At 35.2% G+C, this 14,377-nt stretch overlaps 2 protein-coding genes across 2 annotated transcripts; both read right to left on the bottom strand.

Moving 5' to 3' along the window:
* Positions 1-1,351: 1,351 nt before the first annotated feature.
* On the bottom strand, positions 1,352-5,299 carry LOC110722861. Its single transcript, XM_021902164.1, has 8 exons — positions 5,136-5,299; positions 4,340-4,822; positions 3,599-3,749; positions 3,348-3,520; positions 3,161-3,258; positions 2,998-3,047; positions 2,817-2,890; positions 1,352-1,809 (listed from the first exon to the last, which is right to left on the bottom strand). The coding sequence occupies exons 2-8, from the start codon at positions 4,796-4,798 to the stop codon at positions 1,642-1,644; spliced, it is 1,173 nt and encodes a 390-aa protein (XP_021757856.1). The 5' UTR covers positions 4,799-4,822; positions 5,136-5,299; the 3' UTR covers positions 1,352-1,641.
* Positions 5,300-8,693: 3,394 nt separating this feature from the next.
* On the bottom strand, positions 8,694-11,624 carry LOC110722860 (pentatricopeptide repeat-containing protein At3g53700, chloroplastic-like). The gene has a single exon (XM_021902163.1). The coding sequence runs from the start codon at positions 11,303-11,305 to the stop codon at positions 8,999-9,001; it is 2,307 nt and encodes a 768-aa protein (XP_021757855.1). The 5' UTR covers positions 11,306-11,624; the 3' UTR covers positions 8,694-8,998.
* Positions 11,625-14,377: the final 2,753 nt, after the last annotated feature.

The raw sequence follows: 14,377 nt of genomic DNA, 5'->3' as shown, positions 1-14,377 counted from the left end.
TTTTGAATTTTAAAAGACAAAAAAATAGGGATATAAAATTATATCATAAACAATTTTGGCTATGTACAAAGAAAAGCAACATGTACAAAGATAATGTAAGCGGTTTTTCACTCAAGTTATACTACATAGTCACTATTCACATAAACCACTTTGACTTCATTTTGAAATTTTGTGTTGAATAAATACATAGTCATGTAAGATCTTATTAGATTCATCTCAGACTCTACTGTCCAAATATCAAAATTCATAATTTTTGTTAATACATAACTAAAGATACTCTAATTGAAATAATGAAAAGGCTAGTTGATGAATATGACGCATACAACAAGAAAATTTATGGAATAGCAGGCAGAAAAGCAACTAGCAGCCCGAGCAAATGGCTTGCACCAGGGGCAGGCTTAGTGAAGCGGAATGCAGATGCGAGTTTGGTGGAGGAGGGTTGGGTGGGATTAGGGGTTGTAGCTCGAAACAGCAGGGGTGAGGTGTTGCTGTCTGCAGTGAGAAGAGTGCGAGCAATGTGGCCACCTGAAATCGCAGAGGCTAAGGCCTTGGCTATGGCTGTAAAGCTTGCGACGACTTACGACTTTGCTGATGTTATTCTGGAATCAGATTGCCAAATTCTAGTTAATCGACTTTCAAAGGTTGCGGTATACTTCCCTGATTTGGATGGTGTGATTGAAGACGTATTGTCTTTGAGTAGTGCTTTTAATTCTTTCTCTTGGTCACATGTGAAACGTGATGGAAAACTTTATTGCTCATCACTTAGCTAGATTACTTTCTTTTGGTGTTGAACAAGTTTGGATTAATCATTTTCCAAATGAGGTTGCTCCTTATGTACTCTCAGACTCTTTATTGATTGACTAATAAAATTGCTCTATGTGATTCCCTCAAAAAAAAAAAATAAAAAAAAAAAAAAATAAAGATACTCACATTTAAAAGTATGTTTTGACAAACATGCCTAAATGAAATGTGCCAACTAATAAAAAACAGAAGAAGTATTTAGTACTCCTTTCGTCCCTTTATAATATTCATTACTCACATAATAAAAAGAAATAGACTTCTAATTTAGAGATGGAGAGAGTACTTCTAATAATGATTAATGAGTGAAGGAGATGTGTACACATAAAATGATCTATTTACCCTTTTTTTTTTTGTTTGAAACTACCTATTTACCTTAATGGGTGTGATGTCCAATCTAGAGGCATTGGATTGTTCGCATGAAGGTGTAGTATAACCTTAGTTATTATAGAAATAAAGAGGTATCGATTCCCTACAACAAAGAATAGACTGTAGGCCAATGGCATGGCTCAAATGCTTTGCTTCGGAATTGGGGACAAGTTGTTCAACTTGATCATTCAACATCCCATTTCCCCATCTCATTAAATGCATCTAGCCATTCATATCCCTCAATAGATATCCTTGAAGTACAAATATAATCTTAGAGATGGGAAACCCTTGTACGCAAAAAAACATCCAAACATACAAGGTTCCAGGTCTTGCTAAACAGTTAGCCTGCTTTTTTAGCCTAAATAAGAAGCAGCAGCTAAATTAGAAGTCGAGTTGTTCACAAAATACCAGCATCCAATAGCAACTTAGTACATGTCTTATAATCTACTTTATATTAGGGTACACAATGAGAACTCACAAAAACCTCAACCCTTTTTTCAGTTTCATGACAGTCCTGTAAGCCAAGTGCTGAGCAGCTGGGCTGATGCTGTTTTTCATGTGACAAGCTGTTGTGCTCATAAACCGTACAGGATTCAGCAACCCCATTGAATTACGCACGGGACGGTAACCACTTTGTAATAGCTGAAAAGAGACAAAGTGGTGTCACAATCCATGACCACAAAATGAGAAAGGACAAATAACATACACCATAACCTTCACCACCCCCCCCCCTCTTCCTCCAACACACTCATTCTTTAAACTAGCAGAGAATTAAAAAAAAAAAGCAAAATATTTCAAATTCCCATTGAAAAAAAAAAGTTGAGATTGTTGCTATGAATTTTGCATGACAAGGGTGCTGATATGTGCATATCCATAGTTTTTTGTTCCATAAAGCTGAGTTTAATGAATTTTCTGAAGACACGAGTACTTGTTTTGGAAATAAATAAAGGATGAGGTGAAAGGACTAAATCATCTCAGGAAAAATAAAAGTAGAAGAATCAACATATAGGGCAGCCTTGTGCAAGTTCAAGAATACCCTTCATAAATTCAACAACCCATAATGTAACCCCTCTATAAAGCCGCTGGTGAAAAAATATAGGAAGTATCACATATCCAAACCCACAATCCTATAGCAGTAATCACATAGCCAGTGGCAGATCTTGAGAAGTTTTTATAGAAGAGCAAAGAGTATTTACATAATACAATATTAAAAGTTGCGAATTTCATGCGAGGGATTAAAATATTAAAAGGGATATGGAAGAGGCTTGCAGTGAATCAGAGCCTGAGCACTGAGCATGCATTTCTGTGTGATAAACTAAAATACGCATTTAGATTTTTGCAAGTAAACAAAAAAATCCTAGCTTGTTGACAGTGGAGTGGCGGGAAACCACTATAGAAGAAGGTAGAGAAAGAATATACAAAATAAAACACATGCAATAATATCTTTAAAATAATTAAATTCGAGACATAGGCCTTTCTTGTAAGCACATCATTTTTAGTATTAAATAGCACAGCATATTATGCAATAGCCATTTGCCAATCTTTCTTAATATCTATATATGGCTCTTCCAACAAACTTGTTTGAGGCATTATATTTAACAGCAAATAGCATAACAATTCTGCTCAATTACCAACATAAACAGACTTACAAAATTGGAGAAAGAATCTCCAGCAGGGGGAACATTTAACCAATCTCCCTTTTTTGACTCAAAGCGCGCTGGAGCTATAATTCCAAACACCAGCACAGAAGGATTAGTACTTCTCATATAAGTATGCACCCAAAAAGTCAAAGGGCCAAGGAATTTCATAAGAACAAACTGAAATAGTTACCTAAAATCTTCGAGGATAGCGAGTTAATTTTGGACACAGCACGATGTTCTCTATCAAATAAACAATGGAACAAACAAACATAGAAGAAGCTTTAAAATTTTGCCCTTAAACAATGAGAAAGCAAGTGGAAATTGAACCCCAATCAGAATGAAATAGAACATACCTGAAATAGATATCTAATTTGAGGTCACCATGAATCACATGAACCTTGGATTTTTTGAGCAACTCACAAACATCAGCAATTGCTTCTTCCATAGCCACCTGAAAAGAGGTAAAGAAATACTATCAGCTGTTCAGGAGTTCATTATCATTTTGCTGATTAATGGTAAAATACCAGTAAACCTACGTACATTTTTCTGCATTGAGCTACAATACAGGCCCAAAGCATCACCAGCTCTCTCAAATACGTCAAGTAGTTGTCGTGCATCTATAAGAATGTTTTTGTACTCAGCTTGTTCACTTCCAATGTCAGTTTTAGAAAATGAATCGATCTCATTTGCTAAGCGTTGGTGAATGGTCAAGCCTACAAAACAACAGAGAAACACTATAGTTTATAATATTGGTTCATAGAATTAGCATATAGATGCAATTTACACTATACCTGTGTCAAACGGAGCCATAACCTTTTCTCGGGCAACCAAAAGCAGAGCCCCAAACTGTTTCAATGCTCCAAAGTTAACAAAAGTCCAAGCAATATCGTTGATTGAATCAGTGTATTGGGCAAGCAACCGTGCAGAGTCCAATATCGGTTTCTACATCAAATTTTGTTTAAAGAAATGTAAGATTGCATAACCTTGAAGCAAATAAGAAATGTAAGATTGCATAATTTTGTTTTTCCTTACCTTTAAAAAAAAAACAAAATAAAAATGGACACAGGCCAAAAAGACTCATCGTTAATGGCAAATGATACTTGCTATCTAAGGAGCCATTGCAAGCTTTAAGAGAGAATAAGTCAATTGAAAAGCTTGATGGACTAAAATTGTAATAATAAACAACTTAAAAATCAACTTCCTTTCGATAGACTGAAGTTGATAAATCAAAATTAAATGTGTTTACAACATTGGTGAAAGTTTACCATTGGAGTGGAAAATTGATGTAGCTAGATTAAGCACCAAGCTACGTTGCTTGATTTTTCAAAGATAATATCACCCATTAAACATATGACATGTGTATAATAAAAACTATTTTAATTATATATAATTTTTCCAAGCTACAATATGCTAGTATTAACCATTGGAGCACTTTGTAGCTATAAAATATATTAGCTTGAATAGTTGATGTGGCAAGGTAACCATTGGACATGCTCTTAAAAAACAAGAAGAGTGAGAAATAACCAACCAACCGTTTTCCATTGGCAAAGTAAAATAATAAGTTTGATGAGATAGTCGCCGCGAATCCAAGGGTACAAATGCTCCAAATAACTCAAATGGAGCAGGACAAAATGGATTGGAAGACCGTGTACTGATGCAAAAGAGCAAGTGACATTAACAAGAGGAATAGCGTTGCATCGGTTGAGCATTAGATGAATAATTTGAGGGTCGGGACAGGAATGAGCAACATAGGTGAGAGCATTAGATGAAGGTGAGTGATCATCAACAAGTGCAGGAAGAGCATCGCATTCGCATACTTCCCCATTGAGCAACGCAAGCAAACACTTCTGGGCACCAAATTCAGCACACTTTTCTACCAAAGATTTCGTAATCTCACTTGGATGTTTTTGAATCAGCTTCACAAAACGACCCTTGCTATCGCTATCAAGGGTCCTTTCCAACATATCACTAAATCCTCCACCTTTTCTCATCCTTTATCCACAAATTAGGACTTCCTACATATTCCAAAACAATGGCAGACAATTAAAGCTCGGTTATTTCACAAAAACATAAATTCTTCATTTTTTCACAATTTCTGAACAAAAAGACTCCATCTTTTGCACAAAAAAAAAAAAGAAAAAGAAAAAGACTCCATCTTTATCAGATCTGATTCACGATTAATAAATCCACAAAAGACACTCAAACAAAAGCTTATAAAATCATTCCAACAACAAAAAAATTAGCAGAAACACGAAACCAGAAAAACCAAAATTGAGTATTATAAATGGAAATTCACTTGCAAAAATCTCATCAACGGTACTGGCTAACCTTCAACTCTGCAGACAACAAGGCAGGGAGAAGAGAGAGACGAAGATATAGTCGTATCCTGAATTTTGCCCTAGTTGTTACGAGTGGTTTTTTTTTTTTTTTTTTGGTAAAGGAGCAACAAAGGAAAGGTGTGTGAGAGAGAGAGATAGAGAGACCAAGTAGGCTTCTCTTTAAGCTTTTTTTTTTTTTTTTTTTTTTTTTTTTGAGGTCATCATGTAACTTAATCGGTTAATCCCTTTTCTTCTCTTGACGCTTGGTGGTTCGTTTGTCATAAAAAAAAAAAAAAAAAAAAAAAAAAAAGAAGTTGGTAAGTAATTATAGGAATGAAGGAGAAATCTATATCTATATCTATACTCTATACTTAGTATTTAAAAACACAAACCACAAATCTACACTAAGTCACATGTCACCATAATCAATCATATGCCACATGTCACCTCTCTTAATCTTTTTTAAATTCTCATTTTAATATAAAAACAAAATATATAAATAATGTTTGAGTCTTAATCTTTAGGCATTCTAAAACTTACAAATTTAAGTAAGAACATTAAGTGTTTCATATTCAATATAGTAAATTAAAGTTAAACTAATTAGCGTTCATTACATTAACAATAAAATAGTTTTTTCATCTCCTTAACTTAAATATAACTTAAACCAATGTGTCATTTCATGCCCTACAATATCTATATGTATTTATACCTAGCTAAATTCCACAACAACACCGACACTTTTCAAGAAAAATAACCTAAGTAACAACCCGTGCATCGAACGGGTCATAAGGCTAGTTACTATGTGAGTGAGAGACCAACTAGGCAAGTACTGCAGTAACACTAAGAAATTACTACGTACTGTATAAAACAAGGGACTAAACTTTGCCCAATGTTGCAAATAAGGGACTGGACTAGAGGTGTCAAAACCGAACCGACCCGAAAAAATTATCCGTTTCGAACTGTAACCGATCCGATTTGATTCGAGAAATTCAAGACCCAAACCCGATTTGTAACCGAACTGAACTCAACCCGAATCCGAACTTGACTCGATCTGAACTTAACCCGGCACCGATTTGATCCGACCTGAACTCAACCCGAATCCGATTTGACCCGACCTGAACTCAAATCAAACTGATTTGACCCGACTCGAGCTCAACCCAATCCGAAATTGACCCAAAAAATAATCGATCTAATCCGATCTGTTTTGACCCGAACTGATATTAACCCGATTTGATTTTACCCGATCCGAATTTAACCCGATCATAATTAATTATTTACTTTTTTATTCAAGCTCTTATACTATATATTTACTAATTATTAATAAGTTAACTTTTTTACTACAAAGAAATAATCTGGAGTCTTAAGTTTACTTCATGTACATATCAATTATATTAATTTACTTTCTAAGCTTTAATAAATGCCACAAGATCTAATAAACCTAAACATTAAGCGGGAGTTAATTGATTTGCTTATAAAGCTCTAGTTAAATGCTGCCCAAAGCCTATTGTCATTTATAATGAATTTCCTCCCATTCTGTTATATTTTATTGACCCTATAATAAGTTAAAAACTAAACAATATCTCTAGTTTAAAAATAACCTTATTTGGATATGAATTTGGTCAACTCGACCAAAATCCAGCCAAACACAAAAAGGAATTGAACCGAAATTGACCGAACCGAAATCATCCGAATCAAAATCAACCCGACCCAAATTCATCCAACCCGAAGTTACCCGCCTAAACCCGTTTTAAACCCGATCCAAATACATCCGAACCGAAAGTGAATCGATCTGAAGTTGACCCGACCCGTATCCGACCCGGACTCGATAGACCATGACCCGAATTTAACCCGACCCGAAATTGATCCGATCCGACCCGATCCGGGTTAAAAGGATAATTTTGATCCGAACATATCCGACCCGAATAGACCCGACCCAAACTCCATCCGGTTATCCGAATTGACACCTCTAGACTGGACTACCTAGTAATCTAGTATTGCAAAAAAGGGACTGGACTGTCGAAGAGGTATGTGGATTTTTTTTTTTTTTGTAGAGCCAAAAAAAGGATGATTTTAACTTTCATTATTCACACCACAAACATATTAACAGTGACTAAAATTAGAGCCAGCAAAAACTGAAATAATACGACAACACGAAACAAATGAGACACGAAAAAATCGAGTTAGTGTCAAGGGTTTACAATATGTTCAATTAAACGGGTCAACACAACACCGCACGTAAGCAAGTTGAGTTTGTGTTGAGATTTCCAACTCATAACTAACACGACTCAACCCGCCTAAGAAAAAAAAAACAAATAATTTATGGAATTAATGAAACATATTTCGTACGAGGCTAACACTTTTTTATATAATACGACAACATGACATAAACCGAATATGGAAAAAGCAATTTAGTGTCAAGGGTTTCCGACATGTTTATTAAACAAGTTAACATAACACGACACATTTTATTAATGGGTCAAGTTAGTATTGAGATTTACCAACCTGTTTAACTTTGAACATGAATACAACACAAGTACACAACTCAACTCGTTTGCCACCATTAAGCCTATAACTATAACAAATCAAGTATTCTTTTGGAGGTAAAATTAAAGACAAAGTTTAAATGGAGCCACAATCGGAAGAAGACTTCAGAAAAGCATCTAGTTTTACAAAGGCTAAAGAACAGAACAACTTTGACACTAATTATGGCTATGTACCTAAAAGGTCAGCACAAAGTGGGCCGGGCCATGCTTCGTATTATGTCAAAATGGGTCAAGTAACAGTTGTGTCGTGTTGGACTTATGTCAATCTTTTATAAACAAAACTCATGCATGTGCCATGCCAGCAAGGTTAGTGAGATTTTTTTTTTTCTTTTCATAAATTGGTCAAAAATATATGAGCTGACCCGTCATTGCAAAATGAAATTGAAAAGCAAATACAAAAATAAATCTTGCATATCCAACATCATGAAGCGATATCAAAACATTCTTATTATGTACCAAGATGAATGCATACTCTTAATATTGCTTTGGAAGCGAGTCTTCGTAACGTAGTGCTTGAGGTGGATTGCTTAGCTCTCTTTTACAAGCTGAAGAATAAAAAAACGCGAGAAGTCGAGCCTTGGGAACATCGTGGGTGATATCCTTCACCTTGGTCAACTGTGCTCTTCAATAGATTTTTCCCTTGTTGGGAAGAAGGGGAATGGTGTTGCTCACATTTTAGCAAATATTAGCAGTAAAGAGTGTGAATGTGTGATGGTTTAAGAGTTTGGTTTGAGGATGTTCCTCCAAACATTGTTACTGCTGTAACTTTTTATGTTACTTACTTTCCTTTACTAAAAAAAAAGGTGAAGCTTCTGAGGAAAAGATTATGCTTTTAAGCGTTGTGCATTACACACTAAAACCCTTGTTTGTCCAACATTCCTGTAACTGTAAAACATGTACGGAGTACTATTTACATCTTAACCCTGTATATAATCAAAGACAAATTACAGAAGTCTGATGCCAAAACTGCAAAATTTAAATTGAAGAACAAATGCAAAAATATAATTTTCATATAGAAACTCATGTGCAAAAAAGAATAAGGTTGAGTTATATAGACCAGAAATCTACAATTTAGCAGCAAAGCCTCAGGATTTCTCATTAAAGCAGCATTTCATCTATCATGAACCATATAATATACGAGTAGCATATGAACCAAATGAAACCTAAAAATTAACTAATAACCTTGACAAATAAACAAACCCTTTGCTTAAGCACAAAAGAATTTATTAACAAAACTAATATCAACTCAAGGATATTTGTGTTGTTACAAGACTCACAGCTACTTAGTTTCAGGCTTCGGCTTAAGAAATAGGTTACCTCATACCATCCTTCACCTGTAATTTCTTCGGGGTATACGACTATTCAAAATACGACCAAGGGTAGCTAATGCATCCTGAAATTTACGAATTTTCATAAAACCCTTTATCATGGAAACCTCGTTTTCTGAGAACTTTGCTTGTTTCATGATCATATGAACAAGCTTCATTAGAGCATCTTCCATCCCTAGTGAACGAAGACCATCTGCTAGCATCATAAAAGAAGAGAACTCTGGTATAAATCCTTTCTCCAGCATCTCAACTAGAAAATCAACAGCTTCTCCAATAGGACCTCCACTTGAACAAAGACCACGAAAAATTATCTTATGAGTTACAGCATCTGGAGGGTCACCCTTCTCCACCATTTCTCTGTAAAGCCTCATCGCTTCTTTTGATTGTCTCCTTCTAAAAAGAGCCTGTATCACGGGGTTATATGCATGAGGGGTTAGAATCATTCCTTTCATCTGAATGCTCCGAAGGAGTCGAGTGGCAACCTCAACTCGACCAGCTTTACAAAGCCCCTGAATCAAGGTCCCATAAGTAACAATATCAGGCTCACACCCATTTGAAGTCATTGTTTGCACTATATCTGCTGCCTTCTTAATATCTCCTGCCCTACAAAAATGAGAAAGCAAGGAATTATAAGTAAATTTATCGGGTTTTAACCCTTCCATTATCATCTGGTCCATCAGTTCAGCAGCATCTTCCACCCTCTTAATTTTACAAAGACCATCAATGAGGGTGTTGTAAGTAACCAGGTTTCTTGACACCCCTTGCAGTTCCATCTGATCAAAAACCTCTTCGGCATCTTCTATCCTCTTGTTTTTACAGAATCCGTCAATTAATGTATTATATGTCACCACATTTCTTGCACAACCACTTGATTCCATTTCCTTTAGCAAGTTCAAAGCTTCATCAATTTTCCCTCTAGAACAAAGGCTGTCTATCAGCATATTATAAGTAAATTCATCAGGCTGACACCCATCATTTTTCACATCTCTGAATAGCTCCATAGCAAGCTTGTGGTTTCTGGACAAGCAAAGACCTTGTATGATAGAATTGAATGTACATACATCAGGCAAAATTCCCTTGCTTGTAAGAAGGCGCACAAATTCAGTGGCTTTCTCAACTTGATTCTCTTTACACATGGTGTTAATCAGAGTATTATAGGTAACAGTATTCGGTGTGCAACCCCGTAAAACCATCAACTCAAGCACTTCCATTGCCTCTTCAATTTCACCCATTTTACACAGCCCGGATATTAGAGCATTATAAGTATATATATCCGGATCAAACCCTTCTTCTAGCATAGCATCTAACACCTCTAGTGCATGTTTAACATGACCCAATTTGCACAAACCACTAACTAGAGTGTTAAATGTAAAATGATCAGGATGAAATCCCTCAGCAACCCTTTCCTGAACGAAACCCAACGCTTCTTCTATCTTTCCCTCCTTACAAAACCCATAAACCAAAACATTTTCAGTCACATTGGTCGAAACACAACCAGCTCCCACCATTTGTTCTCTAATTCGTAAAGCGCCGTCCACATTCCCTTCCTCAATATAACCCTGCATAATCGTCGTGTACGTTTTCTCATCCGGGGTCAATCCATACCTTTCCATCTCCTCCATCATAATAAGGGCAGGCCTAATTTGATGAGCTTTGCAAAGCCCTTTAATCAATATATTAAATGTGGAAACATCTTTCTTAACTCCACTTTCTACCATTTTTGAATGAACAATTTCCACTAATTTCAATTTATGCCCATCAACAAGAACATTCAACAAGAAATTAAAGGTATGAGTCCCACATTTAACCCCATATTCTTTCTCCATCATATCAATCACATAAACAGCTTCATCATACAAACCACAATTAACATAAGAATCAATGAAAATCAAGAAAGTACCTTCATTAATTTCACAACCTAATTCCTTCATTTCATCCAAAACCCTTTTCATTGAATCAAAAGACCCTTCATTTCCAAGCTTTCTAAGAACTTCCTCAATAATTGACAAAGTGGGTGTGAAATTAGACTGTTTTGAAGCCCAATCAAACACCCAGAGTGCCATTTCTGCATCTTTCTCTCTCCTCAAAGTTTCAAGCAGCTGTTTTGGAGTAAAATTTGGGGGAAGTTGATGGGCAGAATCAAATGACAATGAAGAAGAAGAAGAAGAACTGGGATTTTGAGCTAATGAGAAGGAGATTAATGGGGAAGATTTGGAATTTGAAAAGAAAATTGAATTTGATGGAAATTTTTGAGGTATTGGACACGGATAAGGTTTAAGGTGAGCAGAAAAACACATTGAAGCAGCCATTTTTATGGTAATTACACTATGAAATAAAGAAGATTCAAGAAAACAAACCAAAATTTATGGAAGATTTAAACATGCCAAGAAGAGAGACATAGGAAAACTTACTGTACTGCTGGTCTGCTGCTATTTTGCCGGGGTCTGCTCAAGTGACCATTTTTAGATGAGTGAAGCAGAGTTCATCGGATGAGGGAAGCAGAAAACACTTGTATAAGGCAGTAAAGGCACTATCCCAAAGTTTACTTTTTTTTTTTATTTGTTCTATTAATTGTTAGCCGTATGACATTGACTTTTACATTAATCACACCGATCATTACTTGTAATTACGGAGTAATGTACAGCTGTACTGTAGTTTTTACAATATGGAAAAATTACTTATGTATTATATTATAAGGCGGATCGGAGGGAGCATTATTATTTTTTCTGGGAGCACTTAAGACGTACTTTGATTGTAACTATTTTTATGATATCATTAATATCTACGAGTAAAATGATTAAGAAACTCGTCAGGACTAATGATAGCAAATTTTAAGATTTTTAACCACTTGGGTAGTGTTAGAGAATGATATGTAGTTTAAATTTCTTAAGTTGCCTAAAAATTTCTCCAACAAACCTAAATTGCCATTGCATATATTATAATTATTGTTATTAAAAGAAACAATTAGCAAAATCTAATTAAGTTTTGTCATGACATAAAGTGATGAGCTAGTCGATCACACATCAAGGTTGACAAGTGATGAGTGATTACTTAGGGATCAGAATTCCACAAATAAAGTAAAGGGACTAAATTTTCAAAAAAATTCTCATGACAATTTAATCAAGTAGCAAATGTTGAATTTAACCAACTAAATTAATCGATATTTTGACAAAATAAAGCCTTTGATTGATAATTGAAACAAAATGTTTACTAAAAATGTACTCCGTAGAAACATAAGTTTGGTTCTCAATAGTTTGTTACTAGTGTACGTGTTTTTGTTAGGATATAATTTGAGAACCAAGCTAACCAAACTATAGAATTCGATCAAAGGAAGATCCAATTTGTGACTAACGTAAAAGGGCATAAATACATGGTCAGATAAAAAGAGATGTAATTACATGCATACTAGCAAAATTATAGATTAACTGATAACACAATCATAATTATATAACGTTGAGCGGATCCAATTTGTTACTAATGCAAAAGGGCATGACATATTACATTCCAAAAACTACCAAATAAAGTCAATAAACAAAGTTATGCACGCCTTCATGAAGCTTGGAAACGGAAGCAGTAGCCACCTTCGCCACACCTTCTCCATGGTTCTTGGCTATCGAGTCAGCAGCAACAACAGCAGAAGCGGTTGCAGCAGTAGCAGTAGCCACGGTTCCAATCACCGGCCCAATAATAGGAACTACGTTGACAACAGGTACAACTGCAGCTGCTACTGGAGCTGTTACATTAGCTACTTGAACAATAACTTCCCAAATTCCCATTTTCCTTGCATTAAGCAACTAACGTACCTGTTATATTATATTAATCGTGGTTTTGAGTTGAAGTTATAAATTAAAGATATGAGAGATTATTGCTAAGACGAGTAGATTGGTAATGTATTTATAGTGAATTTTTTTTTCACTGAGTAGCCTAATAGGTAGGAGTATTTAATATACTGTTATGTACAATTGGTAAGGCACATACGGAGTACTACGTATTTAATTTTCTTACATTTTCTATGATATTAATTACGGAGTAAGTAGGAACGGTTACAAAAAAAAAAAAAAAAAAAAAAAATTACTCCTAAGTAGGATCAATTATACAGAGTATATTGAGTTTGGGAAATTTTTGGAAAATAGGAGTTATTGAAACAACAAAACTACGAGCCCATTAAGCTTATTGATTTTTAAGGTCATTGGAATTTTTTAAAAATGAATGAAAATTAATGCCGCAATAGATCTTGAAATTAATTTTGATCTTGAAACTCCTAAAGCCAGTTATATAGACTCCGTAGCAGTAAATTCTTTGACTTTCCAAGAAAATTGTACCTTTAGAGTATCGATTTATCATGTAAAATTTGAATCATGTTAAATTATTATGTCCATTTTATCAGTCTATCAAATAGCTTGAATTGAGTTATTTTGACACCTCTATCATTATACTCTATATACGGAGTACATTTCATTTATACTCGTACTTTGTTTTAGTATAACAGGGTCGTTAAAAGGTACAAATAAGTAAAGAACTTTACACAAGGCCGGGTTAATAATAGAGATTAGAGAGGGTTTATTGCTCACTATTATTTGTTTGTCACTAGTTAAACCATGCTACAATCGATGAACATCCTTGGGAGTTGGGGTACTTCATTCTACCATATCATAGAGATTAGAGAGTATTTATTGATCACTGTATTCTTGAAACTTCTGTAAAATTACAGCAATAATACATCATTGCATATAACAAATACTTCTAGCTAGAATTAGGAACGATCCAAGCAATATAATTACTAGAACAGGCATGAAAAAAGAAACATTATTATTGTAAATTAAATTATCTTAATAATTCTCCTAGGACTCAAGTAAACGTACTTAGCTTGCAATTGAAAAATTATTTTGGTACGTAAATTATTCTTTTTTAATTAAAAGGCGCGGGAGCAATAGCACCCCCATCGCTCCCAGGGGAAGGAAACAAAGGTGGAAATGCCCCGCCGCTGCCACCACCACCACCACAACCACCACCACCAATACTAGGTGGAAAAGGATTTGGTAAAGGCGACGACAAAGGTGGAATTGGAAAACCACCTCCACCTCCACCGCTACCACCACCACCTCCGCCACTCGAACACAAGCTCTTAAAAAAGGGGACTATAAAAGGATTTTCAGGAAGTAGTTTAGGTAAACATTCATCATGAATTTCCTCTAAAGCCTTGCAACATGGTTGACTTAACTTCCCTAGATTACCCCAAAAGCTAGCAACACACTTTTCTATATCTGATATGGGTGGAATGCACCCTTGAATAGCATCATTTGGTATGGATCTACCACCATATCCAATATCAAATAAGAGTGTCATGCTTAAAATAAGGGTTAGATATTTAAACCCTATAA

The sequence above is a fragment of the Chenopodium quinoa genome, unplaced genomic scaffold (genome assembly GCF_001683475.1).
Source record: "Chenopodium quinoa cultivar QQ74 unplaced genomic scaffold, ASM168347v1, whole genome shotgun sequence".
Lineage (NCBI taxonomy): Eukaryota > Viridiplantae > Streptophyta > Magnoliopsida > Caryophyllales > Amaranthaceae > Chenopodium > Chenopodium quinoa.
The sequence above is the reverse complement of the archived record's forward strand: the minus strand, read 5'-3'. Positions and strand labels throughout refer to the sequence as shown.